The 27,452-nt window shown below is 42.6% G+C and overlaps 1 protein-coding gene across 2 annotated transcripts in view; it reads right to left on the reverse strand.

Moving 5' to 3' along the window:
- The window catches only part of Atp10b (ATPase phospholipid transporting 10B (putative)), a 223,183-nt gene that overhangs the window by 42,445 nt on the left and 153,286 nt on the right, over positions 1-27,452 (reverse strand). For both annotated transcript variants that reach the window (XM_075941300.1, XM_075941299.1), the window contains 6 exons: positions 17,035-17,120; positions 12,494-12,600; positions 10,780-10,911; positions 5,997-6,124; positions 4,278-4,530; positions 3,241-3,479 (listed from right to left, as the gene is read on the reverse strand). In XM_075941300.1, the coding sequence (XP_075797415.1) occupies positions 3,241-3,479; positions 4,278-4,530; positions 5,997-6,124; positions 10,780-10,911; positions 12,494-12,600; positions 17,035-17,120 (945 nt within the window). The remainder of the gene's footprint in view (positions 1-3,240; positions 3,480-4,277; positions 4,531-5,996; positions 6,125-10,779; positions 10,912-12,493; positions 12,601-17,034; positions 17,121-27,452) is intronic.

Here is a 27,452-nt window from a genome sequence, read left to right on the forward strand (position 1 = left end):
GCATTAGGTTTCCAGAAGCAGGAGTTACAGGCAGCTGTGAGTCATCATACGGATGCTGGGAACTGAACCTGGGTCCTCTACAAGGGCAGTAAGTGTTCTTAACCATGGAGCCATCTCTTCAGCTCTAGTAAGCAACTTTTGAGTAGCACAAATCTCTCCCTTCAGGCAAGGCTTCAAGTGCGTATCTGAGCCACATGGGTACTGTTTTAATGGGGAAGCCAGGTATGTCAGTGGTCTGTCTAGAGAGATTCTCAGTCTGGCCTGCATCTAGAATCTCTAGAAATTATTAAGTTCACATCCCTAGACAACATGTGGTAGAGTCTCAGGGGAGAAAGTTCAATATTTTATAAAACACATTTTTATACATGATGTAAAATAAGAAAACAGCTTTTCTTTAGAAAGGTCACTTAAAATATATACTAGTCTGTCGCTTAGAATTTGTAATGAACCAGAATTGTCCTTTATTTTAATGAAAGGGATAGCTATGATTCCAGTCCATTCTACTTGTTAAGTGTAAAATAAACTCCTCTGGAGTGGAGTTGAGATGGAGACCTGGGCCTGGGTGTGCATGATTTAGAGCTGGAAGGGATCTTGAGGTCAGCACAAACATTGTGTTATTTGATTTTGGGAACAGTCTGGTAATAATTTTATGTATTTTTAGGAGATTAAAAAAGATAAAAGGAGTAACCACATGATGCATATTAGCAAGCCAAACTGCATAGTTGCACACCTACCTTGTCAGACTTATAGTCCAGCCCCCTCCTGAATAATTACCCAAAGACGGTGTTTTACCAATCCCAGGTCCTTGACTACTCTGTGCCTCTCTTAGCTATTCATAGAGAGAACGTATCACTGCCTGTACTAGCCATGCTATAAACAGTGAGTCTTACTTAATTCCTTAACCACTTTCCCTATTGCTCAGGGACGAACTTAGAACTTGCTTTTGGAATTGCCAGCCGGGGCAGAGCACTGACCATAGCCTAGGTTCTGGAGACTGTTTGGGGTTAGTAGGTCCAGCCCGCTGCCATCAGCTGAGGGCCCTCCAGCAAATTTATACTCGCTTGAAGGGGTTTTTGAGCCCAGGAATTTGAGACCATCTTGGGCAAAATAAGTTAAGATGAAAATGTATAAAAAAGGAATCTCTGCTGCCTGGTTCTGCGATCCTGTGATTTGTGAGGCTAAGCAAGGGGCAGGGAATCATCATGGTGTCTACCTCAATGCTGCCCAAAAGCTTCCAGTTTCCCTCCTTGTGTCCTTGGCAGTGCAGACACCTATTATTAGGCACACACAATGCCTGTCATACTAGAACTGTGAAATGCCAAAAGACATATAGAATGGGTCCAATGAGACTAAAAAAATATTCATATAAATATTTAAAAGAAGAACATTCCATTCAGTGTGAGAAGTAAAGAAGGGAAAGATATGATCATGTGTGCTTCCTACTGTTCTGTTCTTGCATAAGACGGAAAGGAAATAATAAAGTCTGCAGTTGTCTTACAGAGGCATCTGTGGGTCCCTTCTTCTGCATGTCTGTGAGGAGCACTAGTTTTTAATAAGCTTTCTTGACGTATCCTTGCTCCCGTCCCATGTTGTGAACTAAGATAATGCCAGAGCAGAAACAGCTCTGCATTCACCCCCAAGTTAGAAATGTAGCGACCCAGGACCCGGGCTCACAGCATCCCTGCTTTGTCACGGTTTGAGAACACAGCTCTCATTAGGAGACCCGGACAGCAGCACAGAGAATGGTCTCGATAGTTTGTTAGGTTAAAAGGAAAACCTAGCCATATACAATTGATATATACCATGACTGAAAAGTGTTTTACACACACACACACACACACACACACACACACACACACACACACACACACACACACAGTGTGTATTGGCAGAAATGAAAATTTTAATGAAAACTGACTTGAAATCTTCCTTTTCTAATAGCATAATAGCACTTTCAGGCCCATTTATTACCTCTGTGCTGAGATGGCTGTGGTTCCCTATGGCATTTTATTTTTTTAATTTGATCAAAGATTTATTTTATTCTTATTTTTGTGTGCATGTGGGTGCAGATGCCCACAGAGGTTAGAAGAGATGGCAGATCCCCTGCATCTGGAGGCACAGGTGGCTTGTTGTGTGCCGGGGACAGAGCTCTGGTCCTCTGTATGAGCAGCAAGCGCTCTTAACTGCTTAGCCATCTCTGCAGCCCCACCCTGTGGCATTTTCTACAATTTGGGATGATGTGTTTCTGAGTATGTGTAGAGGAAGGTATAGAGCAGGAGTCAGAAGGCTCTGGCTTTGGCCTTGACCTCAAGGAAGTGCTGTGTAATGTGGAGGGATGAAATCAGAATCTTCATTTGCTAATTGGACAATTAGCAGTGGCTTTGAAAAAATCAAATATGGAAAGACAAAAGACCGACCAAAGACAAACTCACACATTGGAACCATGGGACTCACCTAAGGGGAGGAAGCAGCCCGGCAATTTGGATAGTTATTCTTCACCTCCCAACTCTTTCAAATCCCTTTTTAATTACTACTCAAAAATTTTCTTTTACCTTTCTTCAAATGCACCGATCCTTAAAGGCATATCTTTTGTCTTTTTAGCTTATGGAAGTGCAAACATAACAGATATTTCTTGTTTCTTTTAGCTGTGTAATTGGAAAAGTACACACAGGGAGGAGGCTGCTGGCCCTCAGCTGTGATCGTGACCAATGAGGAAGGCACGGGCTCCGGGGAGCTGAGGACTGACCCAGCCTATGCGGTAAAAATTCCTTAACTCAAGCCAATTATTGCTATGGGGAAACCCTGGATTAGAACAGGGAATATGGCTAATTCCATTTTCAGAAGACGAAACGCTGCACATTTAGAACTAACAAGAATTGTGTATGCTGTCAAAACAGATATGGGTTCCACGTGGGACTGAAATGGGCCATCCTGAGAGCTCTCCAGGCTTTAAATATCTTTAAAAATATAATTGCTGGGTCTCATGTAACCCAAGATGACCTCAGACTCACTATGTCGAAAGTGCTGGGATTACAGGTGTGCAGTATCCTATTTGGTTTGTGAGGTGCTGTGATGGAATATAGATCTTACACATGCTAGAAAAGCACTCTTTCAATCAAGCAGCACCCCAAATCTCCAGCTAATAAGGGCTTATAGAGGCTCTGATATATTCTAGAACCTTCTCTGGTATCTTCTTTGTATAATTTGCTTATGATTTAATGAACAAAGGTAGGGACTTACTATTGAGCTGCTGAAGGCCACCGGTGGCTGTGAGGGCTCCCAGCGTCCCACAGACCTTTGTCGAGAGTGGCTCTGGATGGGGACGCGGGCACTCTGGGACCTCCTCAGAGGCTGGGTACCTCCTTGGCTTCTCATTGTTGCTGGGCCCTGGGCCCATCTAGGTGGGAAGGACAGACATTGGTATTGGGTCCACTCCTCACCATCTGAGTCCAACTCCTTTGGCATCTCCAGTCGCTTGGCTGCAAGAAAGGAATCTTGTAACATCTCGGCTGAGCTGTAGTTAGGGGCGGTGCTGGACTTCAGGGGTTGGAGTGGAACACAGGAAAGGTCTATGGAAGGCTGTAACTGGGCTGCTAAGCCTGGATAAAGTTATATGGGCTTGTGTTTTGATTTACAACCTGTACCTTTACGTCCTTAACTAGAAGTGTTAAGGAAGTAACCATCTCAGGATCATTTTGAAGATTTTAGCAACATAATACATGAGAGTGATGAGTTAAGCTATGTGCTTGTAAGTAATAGCTGTTATATTATTAAAAAGAAATACAAAGCTCCCATGTAAATGGTGAGTGATTGCCATAGCAAAGGGGATAGAGCTATTTATAATATCTCTTCCTTCTCTCTACCCTGTGTATGTGTGTGTGTGTGTACTAACTCAATTCTACAGGCTACCTTTAGACCATGAAAAGTAACAGTCCAATCACCATATACCTTCACACTCTAAACCAAAACACTGACTTGGTGAAACCTAAGGCATTTGTTCACAAGGAAAGCATTTTTTGAATTGGTCAAATTCAGCCCTGGGCCTAGATCTAGACCTGTCCTGACCCAGGACAAGGGTTGCAGTTCAAATCCTAAGCCTTGGCTTCATGACTGATACACAATAGGGATACTTTCCCTCTTAGCCCATCCTTGTTGTGAACATACTGTGCTGTATGGAGGGGTGGTACAACTTGCCAAAGTGCTACAGAAAAGCTGTGGGGAATTAGGAGAGTGTCCTTGTCATCCTGAGAGGGCAGGGTGCTTGTGGGCTCTCATACCATTTTCTTGGTGACAATATTCACGGCCCACAATGGTACAACGCCGGAACACCATCTTGTTTTCCGTCAGGGTCCCTGTTTTGTCAGAGAAGATGTACTGGATCTGGCCCAGGTCTTCGGTAATGTTGAGGGCCCGACATTGAATGGACAAATCGGTTTCTTCATCATATAGGTCAAGGTCGTTATGAAGGAGGTACACTTGCCCAAGCTTCACCAGCTCAATGGACACGTACAAGGAGATGGGGATCAACACCTGAGGGGAGATGGATTCACACTGTGTCAGCACCCAGCTTGAGCCCAGCTCTCAGACCCTCACGAGTGGACAGCAGAAGCATTGGATAGAAAGCTGAGGAGAGCACACAGCATGAGTTTTCCTGAGAAATTAAAAGTTAGTGACGTCAGGCCTCCCTTGGAATTCTTGGGGGGATATGAAGTGGAGATATGCCTCTTCATTCTGCAGTGTCTGGGGTGGGAGGCAGGCAGGCATCACTCACTGTTTACCAGCAGAATGGTGGAGTATATGAGTTTCAGCACCACTCTCTAGAGACCCCCGAGCCCTCAGATCTCTGTGACCTGGAGGGTCACAGGCACCTTTGCATGCTCGGGCCTTCTGCTGATTGTGTTCCCTAGTCCAATGCCAGATATTCTCCAGCTCTTGCTCTTTGTTGGACATTGTTTCAAGTCTTGGAAATGGGTGCTATTAGAACAAAACTGGTCTTAAAGAACTCATATTCTAGTGACAATATATAGACATGTCAATATATATGATATGGCTGTCTCATGAAATGAGTAAAGGACATCAGAGAGGACAGCGAGTCATAGACTGGGTGGATTTTCATTTCCATGACCTTTGGGCAGAGATTGAAGAGATGAGGATGTGAGGATCACATTGGGAGGGGAATTCTGGGTAGTGGGAGGGGTTTGGGTGTTCAGGAGATGACAGCAGGCACGGCACAGGAAGCATGGAGGAGGAAGAGCTGTAGGAGGTGAGGTGGGGTCAAGGTCCAGATCATTTAAAGCCTCGCTGGCTTCCATAAGGACTTTGGATTTTATTCTGAGCAGACACGAGTTACCAGCAGGGTCCATGCAGAGAAGAGGTGTGTTTTGATTTCCCTTTAGGAAGGATCAAACTGTGCCAATGAATGGGAAGTTGAAAACAGTTCAGCAGTCGGGAACAGAGGTCTAAAAGATAGTGGTTGTAGGCGGGACTTCAGCAACAAAATGGCAACTTCTCACTTTTCATCAGCTGTGTTTCTTTATAGAGCCCAACTATTTAAAAAAAATGCATCCCTTCCTCTCTTACTACATAGTTTATATGTCTTGACTATGTTTTTCTCATCTACTTTGTTCTTCTCCATCTCTATCTATCGAAGTCTGTCAAATGCTAGAACACTAACTTGTGAATTTGCTGTCTCCAGCACTGAGGGCTGGAGAGTCCTTGGTAACTTTCTGTGCTGTTTACTCTCCCTTTAGTCTTGAATTTTAGGGTTTTTACTATTCTGTGTCTGGCAAAGGGACATACATGGGTGACTTGCAATCTCACTCTTAACCTTCTCCTACTGCTATCTAAGGGGCTGACCTGACATTACCAATGTGAATACTTGGCAAGCATACCAGGAAGCAATAATTATCTTTCCATCTTGTCCTTATTACTTCTTTCTGGGGCTAGCACTTAGTTTTCTTCATTTTCTAAAGCTTTAGAGGTCAGAGAGTGCTTACCTGGAGCAGGATGATCATTGTGAGAAACATATAGAAGCCTCCAAGGGCAAGGGAGAGGAAGTTCCCATCAGCGTCTGGCACATCAAAGGGAGGATGCTCTTCAAAGGTCCTATTCCAGAGACCATGCCCTGAGAAGAAACAAAACTAGGTGTGAGACTAAGTCTTTACTTAGTCTTAAGTTGTCTAGGTACCCATGACCTGTTCCTGGACATGGGTGGGTTTTTGAAAATCTCATTCTTATTCCCCATGACACTGCTCTCTCCTGCTCCCTGTCTTTTCCTTTAGTGTGGCAGTGATTCTTCGTGTACTCAGCTCTTCATGGTTCAATCCCATGAATCCCTTGATAGAATGATGGACACTAAGTCTGTTTTTTACTGGGAGTGATTAATATGAAGATTACCTATAGTTTGGTGGAGTCTTATCACATATGAGTTGGAAAGATAGTAGAATGTATACTTTTCAGTTTTATTGTAACAAGTACGTGGCTGGGCAGTCTTGACAGACCAGTCTTCCTGTTTTCCTACTTTCTACTCATCCCTTCATCTATTCATCTACCTAATTACCCATCTTTTCCCACAATTCCCTCCTATATCCAATAATTATTAATTGGATCAGTGTTGGTTTTCATTCTTGAGTAATCCCCACTAAGCAAAGGACTCTGATTAAAGGACCCTGAGCGGGTTGTGTGCTAGAGCATGGAGGAGCATGGAATGCTGGGAGAGGCCACAGAACTCACAGCACAGGCACACTGAACTCCATGTTTCCTTATTTGCTAAAGGGGTGACAACACCCATTATCACAGGATAATGCTAGATGAGCTACATCCAGCACCTGCTACAGATTCGTCTGAATGTGGACGTCCTTGTCTGTTAATTAGTTATAGCTAACCTATAGGGTTATTATAAAACTAGAATAATCCATTGTGTTTATTACTGTGCTGACTACTTTTGTATCATCTTTAATCAAGGAAGAGGGAACCTCAACTGATAAGATTCCCCTACCAGATTGGCCTGTGGGACAAATCTGTGGTACATTTTCTTCATGGATGCAGGAGTAACTAGCTTACGGAGGTGATGCCACCCTGAGCAGGTAGTCCTGGATGGTATAAGAGAGCAGGTGAGTGAGCCATGAGGAAGATGCCAGTGAGCAACATTCTCCCATGGCTTCTATTTCAATTACTGTCTCTAGATTTCTGCCCTGATTTCCCTCAATGATGGACTGTGAGGTAGTCACTAAAACAATTCTCTCAGCTTCAAGGCAGGAACTTAAGAGAATAAAAACCATAAGATGCCATCTTGCCCAAAGACCCCTCCTCCCAGGCTGGACCAAATTCTTCCCAGTCACTTCAGAAGAAACGGGCATTACAGACATGCTCTAATTTAATGGTGATCGTATAGAGCAGAAGACATGCACAGAGAAGGGGCCCCTGAAGAAAGATGAGAAATCAGAGAAGCTGCAAGGTAAACCAGAGGTCTCAGGGGTCCTGGAGTCTTGGCAAGTGTGTGTGTTTGAAGGAGGGCCTGGTGGGCAGAGCAAGAAGACACACATGGTTATCAAACCAAAGGAACCCTGGAATCATACTTGTCGTGGGAGGACTGTCTCCTCTTCAAAGTCTATGCTTTAATGAGGGGGCCAAAGAGTCCTGTTTCTTAAAAGTTGCTATTTGCAATAGAGAATTTGCCTTCTTTCTCCATTAATGTTCTCCCTTTATCATTTTCGGGAACTTGTAAAGCCAATTCTGGGCACCTTATCTATGTGTGGCTGTGTAATCATTAACTTATTTTATTTTTGTCTGGAGATATAGTGATCTTAAATAAACTTTCAGTTCTGACATGCCCGAAAACTCTACTCAACATGGAGGCATATTTCCTGCAGCCACGTGGGCAGGATTGGAATGGCTGTGTCTTTCCTGTGATCTCCTTGATCTTCCTGGACTGCCCTTCCAGCCATGACTCACCCATTTACGCAAAGATGCTAGACTCACCTGTGAGGTACATTAAGTATAAACTCCTGGCCACCTTGAGACGAGTCCCAGGGTCCTCACTACATGGACAGACTAGATGTCTCCCTTTGCCTTTCAGGTATCATCTTTTCAAATATACAGATGGTGATACATTCAGAATAAGGCTGAAAGCAAACATCATTGCTGCTCTTTGGGTTGGGGTCATCAGGGTGTCTGGGCTTATGAGTTTTTCCTTTTGATCATTTCTAATTCTTGTGGGGTGCCAGAGGCCATGGGGGTATACAACAGATGACAACCAGTGTTCAAAAGACTGACCTACAAGATGAGTGATTCTCTGATAGGGAGCTCCACTTGGTAAGGCCATGGGGTCACTAGCTATAGATAATTGTTTCTCTCTGTAATTTTTCGCATGTACCACTAAAAACAGCTATGGGTATTATTCCTACTGCTCGTGTATTTATCTCGTGAAAATATTCTATCTGCTGGGCACACATAGAGCTGTGGATGGTCAGGAAGATGATTTCTGCTCCAACTGTAAATAATTTTGATGAATAGAGTTAATACTGGGATATTTTTCATATTCAGACCGACATAAGAAAATAATAGTATTCTCAATCACAAAGACAGCTAACTTTAGACTTCAGAACAAATGCAAAGCAAACTGGTTGTTCCTGGAAATGAATATTTGGTTGCTTCTAGAGACAAATCTATGAGGCCAATTTCCCAGGTATTTATTGCTGATTCAAGGTCAGAGTGTGAAGCAACTTTAGTAGCCCTAACTTTATCAGCTATGGACTTTCTGCATGTACTCTCAAACCTCAAGCCAACTGTTAATTGTTTAAGTCCTGAATGTCAATGTCACTTTCTGACCACTCAGAGCTACATGCTTACTTAACTCACTGACCTGTCAGCGTGACCTCCCTACCTGGAGAGAAACTGTGTGCTCAGTTTGGCTCTGTTTCTCATTGTTTACTCAAGTAGTGCTGTGACCCTGAAGATGTGATTCACAGTTGCCCAGAGGTTTTGTCTGTGAGAAGAAGCAGGAGAGATGAAGGGGCAATTAGGAGAGAAAATAGGCGGAAGTAGGAGAAGAGAGAGAGAGAGAGAGAGAGAGAGAGAGAGAGAGAGAGAGAAAGTGTGTGTGTGTGTATGTGTGCATGTGTTGGTAGGAAGATGTAGCTGAATGTGCAGAGAGAGAAGTGTGAGGGAGGGATAGGAGAGATGGGAGATGAGACTGCAAAGAAGTGTAAAGGTATATAGCTATGTCGGGAACATGTGGAGACTGTAACTGTATGCAAAGAGACCTAACTCTGTAGTGAGATTGTCAAGAAAGAGATTATACAAGATGAAGTAAAAGAGAAGGTTACCATCAGGAAAGCATGTAATTGTTCTTTTTTTTCTTATGTTACCATCAGCTAAGGTGTGTTTCCTTATTACCCTCAGGTAGAAAAAGTCTGGTCTTCAGAGAGAGAAATTTTCAAGATGCATTAATAAATTTACCTTTAGGCTGTGTGACCCTTTCCATAAAGATCTTTAGACAGATAACCTTGGCTACTTTGAAAGTCTCCTTAAGACAACCCTAGGTGCAGTCCTGGAAGTTGGCAACTCCAGGCTGAAACAGTGGGGTCTACGTAAGCATTCTGTGAGACATCCATAGGTTAAAGATGATGGGGAGAATGGGTAAGAGCTTTATGGAGAACCCTTTCTTATCTCCACTCTGAAGAAGACCAACTTCTAGCTCATTCCTTTCTATGCCTTCTGAGCTTGGTCTTCCTCTTATACGCTAGACAGCTGACTGTTTCTTTGTCTATAGTCGTTCTCCTTCCCACCTTTGTATCCTCCTTGTGCTGCCCATTTGGCTAAGAACATTCTTTCTCTCCCCAGATTTCTCGGCCTCGCTGTACTCCTGAACTTGAGTCTGTTACCTATCACCTGTAGCAAATGTCCACTCATTTAGTAATCAGCTAAAGTGGGTACCTCTCTGGGAAAGACTCCCATTCCTGGTATTTCCACAGTGCCCACAGGAAGCAAACTAACACATCGCCCCTAGCAAGATACATCCTAATCAGTGGGTCCTGGGAAGAGGCTGTCTTATAAGGAAAAGAAGATTGGGCAGATGTGATTAACTCATGAAATTCAAAATGGGGAGTATCCTGGATTCTCCTGGTGGGTTCAAGGATGTAACTGCAAATGTGCTTATAAAAAGAGGTACCACAGGCAAGGCTGGGGAGATGTGAGCAGAGAATGGAAGATGCCTGTAGTGAAATGAACAAAGGAAACTTCTAGAAACTGACAAAGACAGGACTGATTCCTCTCTCGGTCTTATCAGAAGGAAGCAGATCTGCTGAACTCATGATCTTAACCCATTCAAATTGGACTTCTGATGTTAGAAGAAGATGCATAAGCAGATTGAATTTATGCTGTTTTGAATCCCCTAGTATTACTTAGTTCCATGGCCAGGACAGGCAAATAATGCAGTACCCATGGGCAGTCCCCCTTTGAGCAGGGAAGGTGAGTGCTTGATTCTGTTGTTTGACTCCCACTGTGGGCTCTTTAAGGACTGGTCCTGCGGCTCACTCATCTTGCTCTCCTTCCATGCTCAGAGAACACCTGTGTTCCATGGGATTTTTTTCAGCCCACCAATGATAGGCAATATTGCTAATATTTAAGAACACATACAATTTCAGGAAACGTTCATCAGTACCCCACTAAAGTAGGTAGTGCAGACTTCATTCTTCTTTAAGGAAATGAAAGCTCAGAATTACAGTGACTTGCCATGGGCATGGGTGTCCGTGTTGCTTTTGGCAGAACATCCCTTACCTACAGCCCCAATGAGGCACATGAGGAAGAGGAGGCCGATGCAGAAGAAGATGTCCATGTTGATGCGCCGCTCGATCTTGCTGCGTTTGTAGCGGGGACCACTATTGTTCAGCATGGCTTTTGTCTCATGACCTTTGAGGGAAAATTGGGACTTTAGATGGAAGGAAATGCATATGCAAAGGTCCCGCAGAAGGCTTGAGCTCGGTGCCCACAGCTCCCGTGGTTGCTTCTTTGTGTCTAAGGTGCTGACATCTCATGAGGAAGAGCAGTAGAGCCAAAATCTGTCACCCCTGTATCCCCCAGCTACACGTCCACATGAAATCTTGTTCAAAGAAAAAAAGTGCCAAAGTTGGAAGGCTATCAGTTCTCCTAGTTGCTTCTTTTCTCCCTGGGGAAACTGAGGAGCAGGGTAGAAGGAACTTGTCCGATGTGAAAGAATAAGTTAATATTGGAATCACAGTGGGAGTCAGGAGCCTTCCTTCCACCAACCCAGGGAACTTCAAGGAAGGTGCTGAGACTCACTTGGCCCTCAGACTGTCTCTTCTTAGGACTTGCTGGATTTTAATGACTGTGTTTACTCCTCAGCAGTCCAAGTGAAAAATGCCACTCACAGTTTTATTCTTCTGTGTAAACTTAAAAAAAAAAAAAACAAACCAGTACAACAGCTCCCGAAGCCAAAGGCTTCAGTGCTACTGAGTTAGCCTCCTTGAGGATTTCAAACAGCAACATCGGTGGAAGCAAATGAGCTTCAGTTACTCAATTAGGTTCGCGCTGCTGCAGTTGTGAGGGGCTCTGACAGTGTGACCGTTACAGGTTGCTGCGTTCATCGCCCTCTGAGACTCTTCCATTCTTTAGGCAGGAAGTGGGGTCAGAGGCAAAGCAGTGAGGGCAGGGGTGCTAGAGTTGGGACTCAGCTCTGCCCACATTTGGCCTCAGTTTGCAGGGCTCAATAAATGTTTGCCAGGAGAAGCACCTACCACCATACCGGTAGGCTTATTCTTCTGGAAGACTAGTATCTCTGTGTGTGACGAGGGGATGGCCCATAATGATATGACATAGCCCAGATGGACCTAATCAGAGCTGAGCCAATCGCTGTGCCAAGTCCTTACAACTCACTACACGGGGCGCTAAATTAAACCTCTTTTCTCGAAAGTTATCCTGCCTCAGTATTGTAGTATAATTATAAAAACATCTCCATATCTAGAGACAAATAGTGGATAAAGGAAACATAACTGAAAAAGAAAACAGTAACAAGTTTATTCAGCCGTTCTTTCACTAGATAAAGTGTTAGGTGGCTTGTCTGGGATGGGCCATTTGATTCTCAGGCGTCTACACAGTAGACTCATATACTTTCCATGGTAAAGTAGGAAAACCGAGATGGGAGAGAAGTTATTCCTCAGTGGGGTTGTCTGACAACCTCCTCGTACTTCTTTCTGTCCCCAAGCCACCATTGAGGTGATGAACTGAGCCCCTCTCCCTACGTGGTGGGATGCATGGTAATGACTCAGCATCTCATTATGTTCCCTGTGGACTGAGTGAGTGCCTGTGGTTCCCAGCCTCTGTGTGCTTGAGCTGAGAAATGGGGAGTTGCGTGGCTCTGCCCCTGGGAGCTCCTGTGAGTTTCCACTGTCTGAAGATGAATTTAGTGGACAGATTGGAGAGGGAAGTATTGAGGCAGGTTGAAAGCAAAAAGAAACTGCACAGAGACAATGACCTGCATAGATGACAATGCCAGCGGCCACCTCGGTGTTTCGGATGGTGCAGCCTCGGAGTAGAAGACTCTCGCTGCCGAAGCCAGTCCTGGTCTGGTCAGGATGCTCCCTGGGAAAAAGGAGTGAAAGTCAGGCGGTATTCGGCTGGTCTCTGTGTGGTTTCTGGCTAGTATAACAGAACCAGAAGTCCTGAGTAAAAGCAATCTTTTTTCTCCTTTTCCCCATTTCGAGGGTTAGTGCTGCTTTTGGGGATCTTATCTCTATGTCCAGGTGAATCTCATCATTGCTTCTGGGAAGCCTGGGTGAGGCTGGACCATCAGAATGGAACTGTTCCTCTGAGGAATTTATCATTTACCCACACTAAAGGCAGAACTGTGCTGAAAAAAATCCTAGATTTCAAGTCTCACCCTCAAATCGGTTGCAGGATAAAGTGTGGGGGAATGGGCTTTTGGACCTTCAAGGTCTGGTGCTGTGTTTCCTTTGGATGGGGTTCACATCCCTTCCTCCCTCACATAGCTGCTGGGGACCAGAGCCACAGCAGCTGAGCATCCTGGCCCATAGAAGACGGCAGATTTTCCTGCTTTTTACATCACGAGGCAGACATAGGAAGTAAAATAAGGTAAGCAGGGGTGGGCTACAACCTTCTCACATCCGAGCTATCTCACTCTCGATTCTCTCTCCACATCCTTTCCCTCCCTTGCACGGTGGCCCTTTGTCTAACTGCAGGTATGTCTTTGTTCCTCGAACCTCAGCAGGGATGTCAGCTTTCCATTCCATGCTAGAAACGTGGCATTCTTCTTCTTCTTCTTCTTTTTTTTTTTTTTGGTTTTTCGAGACAGGCTTTCTCTGTAGCTTTGGAGCCTGTCCTGGAACTAGCTCTTGTAGACCAGGCTGGCCTCGAACTCACAGAGATCCGCCTGCCTCTGCCTCCCAAGTGCTGGGATTAAAGGCGTGTGCCACCACCGCCCGGCGAAACGTGGCATTCTTAGCTGGTTCTTCTGCCCTGGGATTGCGGGCAGCTTTGACTGTAATATTTTAAAGCCATTGTGAGAATAGGAAAGTTACAATCTTAACACTGAATTTCTTTTCCCTGTGGTTCATCAATACTTCATTTTCCTATGTAGAGTTGTGACTTTTTCTATGTGTTAATTAAGCTAAAGGCAATGCTATCATATCCATTTTATAGGAGGGACAGCGGTGACAAATTCAAATATCTAGTAAGTGGGAGAATATGTCTTTGCTGAAATAACTTGCCCTTTCACGCTATGCATGTATTCAACATGCCTATTGATTTACCAAAAGATTCTCCTTTTTTTATTTATTGGTATAATTTTTTCATACAATACACTTTGACTAAGTTTTTCCCTCTCCCAAACTGCTTCCCAAACCTCTCTCCTCCTCCTCAATCCAACTTCATGTTTTTCTCTCTTTTCCAAAGAAAAGAAAAAGGTCCCCAAATCAAAACAAACAAATCCCAAAGATAAAAATAAAACAAGTCCGAAACCAAAACAAAAATTAACCCCCAAACAACAACAACAACTTCAAACCAAACCAAACCAAACCAAACCAAACCAAACCAAACCAAACCAAAACAAGAAGCATGGAATTCATTTTGTCTTGGCCAACTACTTTTGAGCATGGGGCCTGCTCTGAAATGTAGTTGATACACTTAGTGCCATTCTACTGAAGAAAACTGATTTTAACCTCTCCTAGTGGGTATCAATTACAAACAGCTTCCTGTTTGTGGGTGGGACTCGTGTCCACTTCTCCATTCTGGGTCTTTTGTCTGGTTTAAATTTAATTGTAGGTCTTGTGCCTGCTGTCATCCTTTCTGTGAATCTATGTGTGTATCAGTTTCACTGTATCTGGAAGATGATTTTCCCACGGATTTGTCCCTACCCCTGGGATAAAAGTCTTAAAATCTTTCTGACTTTTCTTCCACATAGATCCCTGAGCCTTGAGGGGAAGGTTTGATAAAACCATCTCATTCAAGGCTGAGTGCTCTAAAGTCTCTCTCTGCACATTGTCTAGTTGTGGGTATCTCTGTTAATTACCATGTACTGCAAGAAGAAACTTCTAGAATCAGCAATGCCCTGATCATTTGTAGGATGTATAATTGATAAAGGTGTTTTTTTTTTAAATACAGAGTCTTATTATGTAGTTCAAACTGTCCTTGAATTGATCATCCTTCCTTAAACTCACAAGTACTAAAACAATAGGCATGGGCCACTGTGCCAACCTCAGTATCCATTTCCTTATTCTGCCTATAAACCATGCTCACTTACGTGAGTATATTTGATTCTGCATGGCTCTGGAAGGTTAGCAGGGTCATTGAGGAAAAGTTAAAGCTTAGAGAGGCTGATATATTTTTTCCAAGGCCACAAAGCTAGTTACAAGACATTTAGGATTCTGGATCACAGGTGACAGACTGCTGGCGGCTTGTAGTTTATGACAGTCTGAAGTAATAGCACAAGAGAGAGCCAACTTCTCTTCAGTGCCTATTTCTGGATAGGTGGGGAAAAGGCTTCGTTGTCTCGTGGATGCTGTTCCATCGAGCACTCTTTGTGAACAGAGACGTCTATGGTCAACATGAAGCATTTATGTCTTGGCATTAACATTTGGGCAGGACAGTCCTTTGTTGTGGGGTCTTCTTGTACATTGTAGGATGTTGAGTGGCACCCTGGACTCTGTCTACAAAAGGTCAGAGGCTCAAATTCCCAGATGTTTCAACCGCTACTGCCACCAGACATTGCCAAAAGACTCCTGATTAAGGAGAGGGATATTGCCTACAGAGATTCATTTGTTTAGTTAATCAACTCTTCATTGAGACAAGGTCTTATGTAGCCAAGGCTGGCCTCAAACTTGTTATGTAGCTACATATGACCTTGTGCTTCTGATCTTTCTGCCTCCACCATCTATGTGCTAGAGTTGCATGTACATGTTATTTTCCCCAGTTTTTATGGTTATGGGATTTTAACTCAGGACCATGTAATGCTAGGCAATGAATCAACTTAAACTACTCCACCAGCCCAAATGGTTGCATATTAAAATCTCAAGTCCATTATCTTCAAGTAGAACATAAAAAGCAGTTTGTCCTGTCAAACCCGTGTAGTCACAGAGGACTCCTCTATTAAGGAGACCCATAGAGGCTTTGGGGAAACAAAGAATTATTAGATAATGGTTTGTGGATGCTGGGTCTAAAAGTCTTCTCTTTGTCTGACACAGGCCCAGATGGTAGGATCATCTATCATCTTTGTGTTGACCATGGACTGGCCAGTTGGACTTCCAAGGCTTATCCTTGAGGCCAGGAAGTCAGGGAGGACAAGTCTCTAGGAGCAGTGGCCAGAAAGAAGGGGTATTAAGATAAATAGAGATGAGGCCAGTGCTGTCTGAAGTCTGTGTGAGGTAGGCAGGCTTGAGTCCAGTTTATCAGTGAGACAGACTAGCTGGTAGCAAGCATGAATTTGATGGAGCAAAGCTTTGGGGGGAAAACCAGGCCATGAAGCTGATTGCTAGAAGACTATGGAGAATGATGCAAGACACAGGTGACCTGGAGGAACCAAATCCACCAACTCGGGTATGCGGAAAACTATGTTTGCTAGAGACAATGAACAGCTTCTTCTTTGACAGAGGCACACAAAGAACTCTTCCCCAGCTCACATCCTTCTCCACCTACTCCCATCCACCCTTACTGTGTGTTTGAAAAGTAAATAGTTTCAAGGCTATTGCATGCATCTTCTATATTCTTCTGGTTCCCTGATTTTATTCTTGTATTCCTCCTCATATAATCACACATAGGCTGAGAATTTGTCTGAGGAAGAAGCATCCCCGTAGCCTGGAGCCCTGTTGGTAAGGATTGGGTCCTACACAGCTGAACTCCGTGAAGCAGGGCAATGGAAACCACATCAAGTTTGGGGTGTTTGGCACCTGCTGTGAAACTTTGGGTGAATTCCTAAGATTCCACATCCAAAACATGGAGAGCATGATCCCCACTTTTCTGGGTGGCTGTGAAGACTACGTAAGGTGCTATTCTGCAAAAGTGCTCTGAGAACGGCCGTAGCAATGGACGAGGCTAGACATTTACTTACATCCATACTTGTGACTCTTACTTTGCAAACGGATCAGCTTTCTGATGTGCGGCAGAATTATAGTAAAATTCTGAGACTGAACCAAAGTTGAAGATTAACAATAATTCTACCAGAAGCATCTGTGATTAACTGGTAATTTATTTTTTGCCCAGTTTTGCTAATCTGAGCTTTGCATATGATAGAGAAGTTGGTCCTTAGGGAAGAGAAGTTCTGTGGCATAGGTATCACAAGTTTTACTCTGCAAAGATGGCATCCAAGAAACTGACAGGTAAGTAAACCAATCCAGCTCACACAGCTTATTGTTGGGCGACCTACATCTCAAATCCAGGTCTTTAAAATTCCACAGTCTTTAATCTCAGTATCTGGAGTATCTTAACTGTCTGGCCATTTCAAGGAAATATTTTCCAGCAGCAGAGGAGGTGTTTACCAGTAGCCCAGGGGCCTTAGGTACTTACATATAACCCTTAAACTTGCTGAGGTGGTTGTTGGGCCTCTCACATATGATGGTACTATGGAAGTACTCCGGTTGGAACTGCACCTCCTGCAAAAAAGAGGATCCTGTGAAGCAGTTGCGTCAAAGGGATCTGGTCTTCATAGGGTCATAATCGCTGCGATGGGCATTACAGATGAGGTCACTGTGCTTTGCTACACTGTGATGCTGGCAGCATGTTGGATTAAAGTTGTCTTCATTAAGGAGATGAAAGTCAATGGGAACAGAGTTGGGTATAGATTGAGGGAAGGTGGATGCAGCAGAAGCCATCATTTTACAGCTCTCCCCCCACCCACAGGCTCACACATTCTAGCTGCCCCCCTCTTTCACAAAGTTCCTTGAGCCTTGGATGCTGGGAAGCTGGTATAGATGACCCACCCATAAATACTCAGTAACTGTATTTGCTATTTTGACCAGTTATGAGTTTCTTCGTTAACCATTACCCACTGCAAAAAGAATAGTGTATTGTGGCCATCATACTAGGTGACACAGAAATATGAGAGGGGAAAGGCAGGGTTTTCATGTTGAAGATGGTAACTTCAGCATTCAGAACACCAAGACAGGAGAGTCACAAGTTCAGTGCCAGATTGGTTACATAGCAAGACACCATGTTTATACAGCACTAATAGCAGCAGCAATAAAAAAGGCAATATGCATACTAAGTAGGCAGCACAGCCAACATGCCTGTGGGTATATTTCCAAAGTTAAGAAACAGTCACAAACATATTCATGTATGCATATTCATATGCATTTTTGCATTTTAAAAATGAGTTAGAGGTCATGTGTCTGGAATATTCTTTCAGACAGTGTACGTACATGTATGCACGTGTATATCAGAGGTCAATATTTTAATCTTTCCTCAATGTTCTATGCCTTATTGATTGTCTTTTGAGACAGGGTTTCTTACTGAATCACTGATTAAACTAGATTACCTGGCTGGTAGGTACTGTGTCTCTTCCTAACTCACTGTCCCCGACATCGAGATTACAGGTAGACACTGCTATCCCAACTTTTCACACAGGTGCTGGGAGCCAGAGCCAGATCCTCACGCCCATGCAGTAAGCATATTGCGTATTCCACTCTCGTTCCCAGCCTGCCTTGAACATTTCTGAATGTCAATTTGAATATTTTTAGGCACACCTGAAAAGGTCAGCTGCAAAGATATACCCTGTTTCCTTTCATTCAATATTTATATTGTTTCCATTTGTTTTGCTTTTATAAAAGCTTTCCCTTTTAAAACTTGCTTCAGCTGCAATAGCTATAATATAACAGTAGTCAGGTGTAGTTGGAGAGGAGGAGGAGAGGACATTGCTTTCCAACAATAGTCACCACTGTGTTTAACTCCCAAGCCTCAGTTTCTTCATCTGTCAAATGGAGCTAATGTCACCCATACCACCTATCTCATTGGTGCCCTAGAAGACAGAATCTATACGGGAGAATTCTGTAATATGTATCCCTCTATGCAAACGGAAGGAGAGCAGCAGGGATGAAGGCAGTGGTGGGAGTGGTTCCTGGGTAGACCTCCGAGCGAGTCAGTTCATCACCCAGAGTCGCAAACTACAGCTGTTCAAAGGAGGTGATTTGATTCAAAGAAATGATAGCATTTTCTGTCTTTGTGTAAATATACTGTCCATTGCACCCACAGGGGTGCCAATATTAATAAACCGTCTTCTCCCTTGAAATAAATTACCCATATAGGAGTGTCTAAAAATATGGCTCTTGTCCCTCCGCGTATTGATTCTTCCAGGGACAAATGTTGAGTCCTGGGATGATGACAAGCCATGCTGTAATTTGTCAGCTGCTTTTGCGCTCCTGATTAAGCCATACGCTCTGGTGCCAACCCAGACCACTGGGCTTGTTGCTGGGTTTCCCAGAGGAGTCCCTGTTGCCTACTGAACATTATGCTCTGGAGCTCCAATCATGGCCATGGTGAACTTTGAGTCTCTTGCCCCTGTATTAGTCCATGGTGAACTTTCTGCGGAATCCTTTCTCTGGTTCCTCATTCTTCTTTCTTTCCACATGGCTCCCGTATCTTCATCTCCTTTAGCACATCTGACCTTGCTCTCTCTAGCTACCTGTCTCCTTGGTTCTTTCCTGGATTCTCCAAGATGGACTGCAGGGGACACAAGAATACTGCCTTTTCAAGTATTTAGTATTATTTTAAAAGTATGTGTCTGTGGTATGTACGTGTGAGTGCAGGCATCCTTACAGATCACAAAGGGTGTCGTTCCCCTTTGGACAGTTAGTTGTGAGCCTTCTGCTGTGGCTATGGGAACAAAACTTGGGTCTTTTGCAAGAGCAGAATATGCTCTTTTAACCACTGAGCTAGATCTCAAATTACCTAGCACCATTTTCTCTAAACATGACCATGTGTTTCTTTTTGCCTGTAAGGACAAGCTGTAGTTTCTCCAGGGAAGCGTCTGTGACTGTGGATGGATGGATATGATCACTAGGTTATTCAATATCAACCAAGCTCAGCAACTTTGATTCTCTTTCCAGCTGGGGTAGGGCTCACCTCCCCCAGCCCCTAGATTATCCTAGTTCATGGGTAAAGCTCATCTAACCAACTTGTTAATTGTGAATTGGTCTTTTCCCTAAGCTGCTACTTTTTGCTAAGAGTCCTGCTGGCCATAGCCAAAGCACAGGGAGAGATAAGAGATAAGACAGAGAAATGTCTCTACAGGGCTTTTAGGCAGATCAGCCTCTCTTGCATACTTTCTCTGGGTTAGGCACATGCTCCTAAGTTCCCACAGTAACTTTAGGAGGCTTGGTTAAGTGCACAGATGAGACTGAACTGAGCATCGTTTCGTGGTTGGTAGGGAACAGTGAGGATAACAGGTCACATCATTGGAATCCAAACCCAACTGCTGTCATCCCCAGTGTCATAACCATCATTACTCATTCCTCCCATTCTCCTATTGTGATGATTTCTGCCGTATATTTATTCAATAATTACTATATGCCAACAATCAAGTATTTAATAATGCTACTTCTTTAGTGATTAATTTTGTCAGGCAGGTTTCATTTGCTACCCTTATTTTACAGCCAAAGGAACTAAGACTAAAGTAGAAGCCATGCCTTCCCGGGCCATCAGCAAGCAGGGAAGCAAGGTGCCTTTGTCCTTAGAACCACTGACTCCAGAAATGTCACTCTTCAAATCACAGTCTTATGTGGATGCATGGAGGAAAGATTACTGTCTGAGTTCTTAGCCTTATTTTTTTTTCTTGTTTTCCCTATGTAATAGATATAATGGAATGATTCATTCTCTACTATATTGTGGAGGACCTAGAAATCACTACAAGTAACATGCGCTACAATGCAGCTTTTGCTAAGCACATTTGTACTTGAAGACAGAGTACCCCCAAAGGGTAAGGGTAGAACTTTAGGCATTGAAAATGGCCCAGAAAATAGTCTTTGGCGGATTTTAATTTATCATTGTTTTTTTTTATTTTTGCTTTTTAACTATCTCTTCTGTGAAACCCACCAAATCCTGGTATAAGAAAGTAAAGTTAGCAAGCCAGGAGGAGTAAGCCAGTAAGCAGCATTCTTCCATGGCCTCTGCTTCAGTTCCTGCCTTTCCTTGCCTTAACTTGCCTTTATGATGGATAAGCTATAAGATGAAATAAATTCTTTCCTACAGAAGCTGCTTTTGGTCATGTTTTCACTACAACAACAGAAGGCAAATTAGGACACCTCATTCATAAAACGATCTTCAAAAGTCAAGGTCTCATGTATTCATTTTTCACTCATTCATGAATTTGAGTAGTTTTTGGCTATCAGGACATGAGTCTTGGGGAAAGGGAAAGAAACTCAGAGAGGAGGAAGTGGCTATTGACATAAAACATTACTACAGCCATAAAACAACACACAGTTCCCTATCTTGTTCAGGTGTGTCCATGATCCGTACCTTTGAAATCTAAACAAGTTGGGCCAAGTGTCAGGGTGCAATAACTTCTCAGGTTGCGTTACTCTTGGCTGACCTGTGTCCCAGATATAGCAAGCTGGCCACTGTCAAGGCCACCAAGGCAATTCAAGCTGAAGCAATCTGGCTGGAGTATATTCCAACAGCTAAAACAGGCTAGAATGGGGAATCCCTTGCATCTTCCCCCAGGTTGACTTTTCTAGGTTCACTCACCCCCATTTTCACAATGGATTATCAAGTTGTTCGATAAAACTGGTTAAGCAAGTACACACCTATCTTTGAGATTGTAATGGACTGCTACCCCATTTATTCATCTCCCCTTTTGCATTCTTTGCAAAACAAGCTCCTAAAGTCCCTCATCTCCCCGATCATATCTTGATGTAAGTCAAGATGTCTGCCTTTTAGACTCCCCCACTGAGGGATTGTGAGGTGAGTGCAATGACTCACTCAAGGAAATTAAACAGAATGGAAAACCAAACAAGTGATCACTGCTTCCAACTCTTCATTATCATCTTGCTTTTCTACTTGTGGTTTCTAAGCCCAGAATGAAACTTTCTTTTCATCCTCTGAGCCTTATTTTTATTTTATTTATAATAATCTCTTTATATTTTACATAAAAATCCCAGTTTCCTTTCCCTCCCCTCCCCCTGATCCCCCTACCTTCCCCCCACTCTATTCCCCATGCATTCCTCAGAGAGGGTGAGGTTTATATGCATCTTCCTTCCCTTCCTTCCCCTCCCATATTCTTACAACACTTCTCGATTGTTTCAGTTACTTAGAATCAGACACTGAGAATTCTGTTACTTGTGAAGAAAAGGACCCTCATCACTACTACAGTGTCCCAGTCAACTCCATGGGGCACATGACCCACTTTCTTGGAGACTTTTGAAAAAAAAAGAATGCGATTTGGTAAAATTCTGATTCTCAGAACGACATCCTATATTTACTCTATCATATTTGATAAAGTACAAACTTTGCCAAATATTCAGGACAATTTAGCCCCATTTCATTGGGAAGAACTGAGTGGTGGTGATACCCATGAACTTGCCTAAGATCACACATCTTAACTGAGCTCCTGTTTCTTCATTTCCAGAGCTTTTATTTTTTTCTTAATCTATTACTGGATGTGTTTAGTGTTCTTTGTCCATGGAACAGAGCCTCCGGGTCTTTTTAATGATTTGTACCCAAATTTTCTGTTTTGGCCATTCCTAAAACTTTCATTTTCAGATATAAGCCCTATCTTCACCACCTGTCGTAGTGGTCTCTCCTTGAAACATAGACAGTTCTTAATATCAAACCACTCGCATGTAATCCGAATGTCTTAAATGGCCTAATCCCCAGCTGTTTCTCTATTTGTTGGTTGGTAAATTGTAGCATCTGTAAGTCCCTCCTTAATGAACCACAGTGCTGTCTATGGAGCAAAACCAAGTCTCATACATAGATGCAACATTACTTTTTAATTTTTTAAAGAATTCTATTGAATTTATTACTTTAATAATTATTATTAAATTATTATTTTCCAAATCATTTATATTTTAAGTGGTTACATTTATCCCAAGACAGTTTCATACGTGTCCTTAATAGTCTGTTTATTTTCTCTCCGCACGCTGTTTTATCTCCCTCCCACCTGTGTTGCCCTCCCATCCTCCCCTTTTGTCCCCTTTACCACATTCAAGGGCTTTTGTTTGAGACCCCTGTTTTTAACCAAGATTACTAATGATTAATTCCCACAAAAGATCACCAATTCCACAGTAGCTTTGTTCAATCTGTGCTTCCTTTGCTAGTGAACTCTGAAAACATTACTACATTTTTTTTGTAGTCACACAGGGTCTTGCTGTTCTAAAGTGATGGTTCTCAACCTGTGGATGATGACCCAGTGGAGGGTCAAATGGCCTGCTCCCAGGGGTTCATCTAAGACCATCGGAAATATCAGATTTTTGTATTAGGGATTCATAACAGTAGCAGAATTACAGTTGTGAAATAGCAATAAAAGTAATTTTATGGTTGGGGGGGTCACCACAACACGAAGAACTGTATTAAAAAGTCACAGCATTAGGAAGGTTGAGAACCATCGGCATAAAGTAACAGTGACCCACAGTTATAAATTCCTAGAGTACAGGAAGCATGTTTTAGATTGTTTTGAAATCTCTCTGTCATTTAAGAAATACTTTCCTCACTGATGAAAAGAAAACAGCCAAGCTTCCCTCAAACCCAGAACACATGTATTCATCCAGTTTTTACTATGATCCAAAGACGTTTGTTGAAAACAGGAGTGGGACCAGTCATCACTATGCTTTCTGACTGTTGAGTCCTTTTCTCTATGATGCTCAGGCATGGGGCCACTCTGAAGACTGCTAGACCTGGGGTTAGCAGAGCAAAGCAGGAGCAGGGACGCCTCTCTATAGACTGATCAATGGACCACATTAAGGAGGGGTTAAAAGACGGGAAGACTCTGAGATCGGTGGGTAGGGAGTTGGCAGAAAAATGACAAGAGGGAAGTTTCAGGGTATTGAAGTGTCCTATATACTGTTTTTATAGTGGTTTTTCAAAATTCATTATACTGAATGCCTTTTTTGTTGAATGTTACTATAAAAGAATGTTTCTCAAGAAGGAAATAAAACCTACAGTGAAGAAATGAAAATAAATAAAAGATAGTACAAAACACCTTTAAATTAACTCCTACAATAATAATCATACTGAATGAAGAATAAACATATATTTTTGAAACTCTTTTTTGTTACAGTAGGCATGACAGCTTGGATAAGAATGCCCCAATAGGCTCATGTATTTTAATGTTTGGTCGCCAGTGGGTGGAACTGTTTGGAAGAATTAGGAGGTATGGCCTTGTTGGAGGATTGTGTCATGAGAGGTGGCCTTTGAGGTTTCAAAAGTCTGTATCATTCCTAGATAGTTCTCTCTTTTCTTCCTACACACAGATGAGGATATAAGACTTTAGCGGCCTCTCTAGCATCATGTCGTACCTGCCTGCTGCCATGTTGGCCATGGACTGCCCTTTGAAACTGTGAACTTGCAATAAACTCTTTTCCCTATTAAAAAAAAAAAGCCGGGCAGAACACCACACTAACCAAGGAAGCAGTATAGAGAAATGCTTTAGACTTGGAAAAGGTCTTTTTCTTCCATTTTACTCATTGTTTTGAGGAAAAAAACATACTTTACTTGATATCTAAAGTGTGATAAGAAATGTTTGCTATGTGTTAGCTGCTGAGCTAAATGGCTGAGGTCTCTTCCTGGAATGCAAAGAAAGAACTCTCAATTTCTGAGAATCCTATCCTAAGTGACTGAAAGTTACTGGCCCATGACAACCTTTCCAGTTCCTGGTTGGTGAGAATCCTTTTCAAGATATTCACAAGAGCAAGAGCAATCAGTTTCCTCTGTCTCTGGAGGAGGAGCTAGTCCACAGCCCCAGTCACCCTGGACAGCCTTCCTGCCAGCCACTGTCAAACACAAGAATGTGACTTGGCCTGGTCCCGTGTAAATGGGATGCTGACCCTTGTAGACTGAGTTTCCCCTTTTCAAGGGATGAATTTTTTTTTTAAATTTGAGACTGATAAAGTTTGAGGTTTCACTGTAACATTTTCCTAATATAGTATTGGTTTGACGTTCTAAAGAAATACTGGGAAAAGAAGGATTTTGTCTCCCTGATCATTTCCAAAAGGAGTTATTAGCAGAGTTGCTTATCAAGGACTGTGTCATTCATTCGTTAATTCTCAATTAGAGCACACAGGCTGAGCCCATCCCCTGCCTCATGCTTATTTCCTCCTCTACCTCCAGGAATATATTATTGCATACCCACAGAGAAGATCTTCCATCTACACTCAGTGACCAAACAAATGAGCGAGTGACATAAGGCATAAACTACAGACAGCTGCTGTCAGATGGGCAGAGATGTCTCATGGGAAGATTCACTGCAAACCCTTTCTGCACAAAACTGTCTTGCTATGGATAACAAAAGCACAAGACGACAACACAAAACCCCAGTGCTTTTGGCAAAGGAGGTCATAAAGAACAGGGTATAAATCCCAACTTGAGAAGCTGCATTGAGCTGTTCACAGAAGATACAACTGTGATGTGTCACTGCTGCTGATAAACAGTGGCAATGAAATTCCAAGCCTGGCACCCAGCAGTGGTTAGACACCCAACAACATTGGATTAGAAAGTGAATTGATTAACTGGAAGACAATGGCGAAGAATGGGATGCAATGAGGTCTACAGGAGCCCAGAGAAGAGTGAGTAACTGCTTGCTGCCTTCTACTCAGTGCTAGGAAGGAAGATGAGCTAAGACAGTAGGCTTTGGGAAAGGGACAAACATGGGGGGCTACAGGAGAAAGGCAGAGGACATCCAGACCCTCCCCAATATAGTGGGCAGTCTCGGTTGTGTGTAATCTAGGATTTTATGGTCAGGGTTTGTAATGGGTGTGATTGATATTCACTACTTTGTTGCTCAGAAACCTCTCTCCATAGATCAGTTCTGCTCATGACTTTCAGGTAGAGGACGCCACTCAGAGGACCCCACCTCTCTGGCCATAGTTGACTGGTCTAGGAATAAGTGATCAGTCTATTTCCCTGGGATGCTTTCTTGATATAGGAGAAGATTAATTACTTCTCTCTGGGAATCAAATGGCAGGTAGGATCAAAGATGGAAAAACAAGAGGTGGGGCTTATCCTCATAGATTCTGACTTCCTGGTACCACAAGGCCTAAGGCTCATTCACCACTCACTTTGCATTTTTCAAATAATTTTCATTTTTGGCAAAGTATCTTCAGTCAGTATTTTGTCATATGCACCAATTGTGTGTGTGTGTGTGTGTAGGCCAGATTGACATGCTCTGGGAATATTTCTGCCTCTGCCTGACCAGTGCTGGGACTACAGGCTCATACCACCTTTTATTTTTAAACACGGGTGCTGGAGATTGAATTTGCATCATTAAGGATATTTGTGCAGCATTTACTTGCCTGACAATCCTACAATTAAGATTTTTGACTAATCCACATGATAGATAGGTATGGTTATCATGTGAGACAAGAAATATTCTCCATATTGACTTGAAATACACACATTTTTTTAACTGGTTAAGGTGGTGTAGGCCAATATTTAAATATAAATATATTATCCTGAGATTTGGAGATAGTGGAATGGGGGAAATCTTTATGTTATCATCCATTAATACCTTAGTGTGATTATATCTTTCACATAACCTGGCAGAGCAGGTCATGAAGAGATTTAAATGGAAAAGGGCTTTTAAGTAGTTGTATGTAAATAATGCTAACACTGGAAAGATGGAATCCAATGTCCAAGTTGTGCAAGTGTGACTGTATAGACATAAGCATGTGTGTTTGTGCCTGGATCTATGTGTGTCTATAGAAATCCATGGATATTTATCTGTATAAATGTATCCATGTGTGTTGTTATGCATTTATGTTTGTTTTGTCTCTGTGTTTGACTGTCTCTCTTTCTGCGTATATTTGTACATATGTATACATATGCTTCTATGTATCTATGTGTATATATATATATCTGTATGCATGTATACATTTTGTGCCCCAGGGGGAAAAGTATAGGAGACATCCTACTATAAAAAGAGACCAGCGATTCATAAAATCTAAGTAAAAGACAAAAAGAATTGGTTTTCTTTGGGTTATTCTGTCTTTAATTTATCATTACTATTGTAAGTAATTATAACTTATACAACTTGGGTATTTTCATGTACAGGAAAGTTATAGCCAATGAAGAAGTAAAAACTACAACTAGAAACATATAGAATTTAACACTGTGGGAAGCAGTCAGGTACACAAGAGTTGAGTTTTAATTCGGACTAAAGACTATCTATATTAAGTAGTTAAGCTTTACTAAAATTCAGTCTCTGACATTGCTTCCTTATCTCTAAAATATTTCCAATGCCTTGATATTCTAGAAGAGAAGGTTTCTGTGACCGCTCATGAAGAAGACTGGTCAACACAGTGGATAAGGTCTTTGTTTGAAGTGGCAGGGAGATCTATATATTTTGTGGAGATGAGGTCCAGTTAAAATTTCGAGTCCTGAATTTAATAGCATTATCAGCACAAAGGCTGATTTTAGTGTTTTTAAAAGTCTCAGTTTTATCTATGTAGCTGCACAGAAGTAATGACCCCAGAAGGCATAAGCACCTCCAGCAAGTACTTATTGTACTTTCTAAATACAAGTTCATATGGAGAAGAACCAGATCTACCAGAGGCTATTGAGGCCATGTCAGGGAACGCAGGAGACGCTTCTGCAGAACTTTTCACTGGCTAAAGATGAACCATCAATAAAGACAAAAACTGCATAGATTTAACACATGCCATTCCTGTTTAAATCTTTGCATTCCCATTGACTCTAAAGCAGAAAACCTTAAACTCACTAGACATATTTGAAAGATGCTGAAGAAAAATTATTTTGAAAACTGGTAAATGAATGTGAATAAT

Source organism: Microtus pennsylvanicus, chromosome 11, assembly GCF_037038515.1.
Source record: "Microtus pennsylvanicus isolate mMicPen1 chromosome 11, mMicPen1.hap1, whole genome shotgun sequence".
In the NCBI taxonomy this organism is placed as follows: domain Eukaryota; kingdom Metazoa; phylum Chordata; class Mammalia; order Rodentia; family Cricetidae; genus Microtus; species Microtus pennsylvanicus.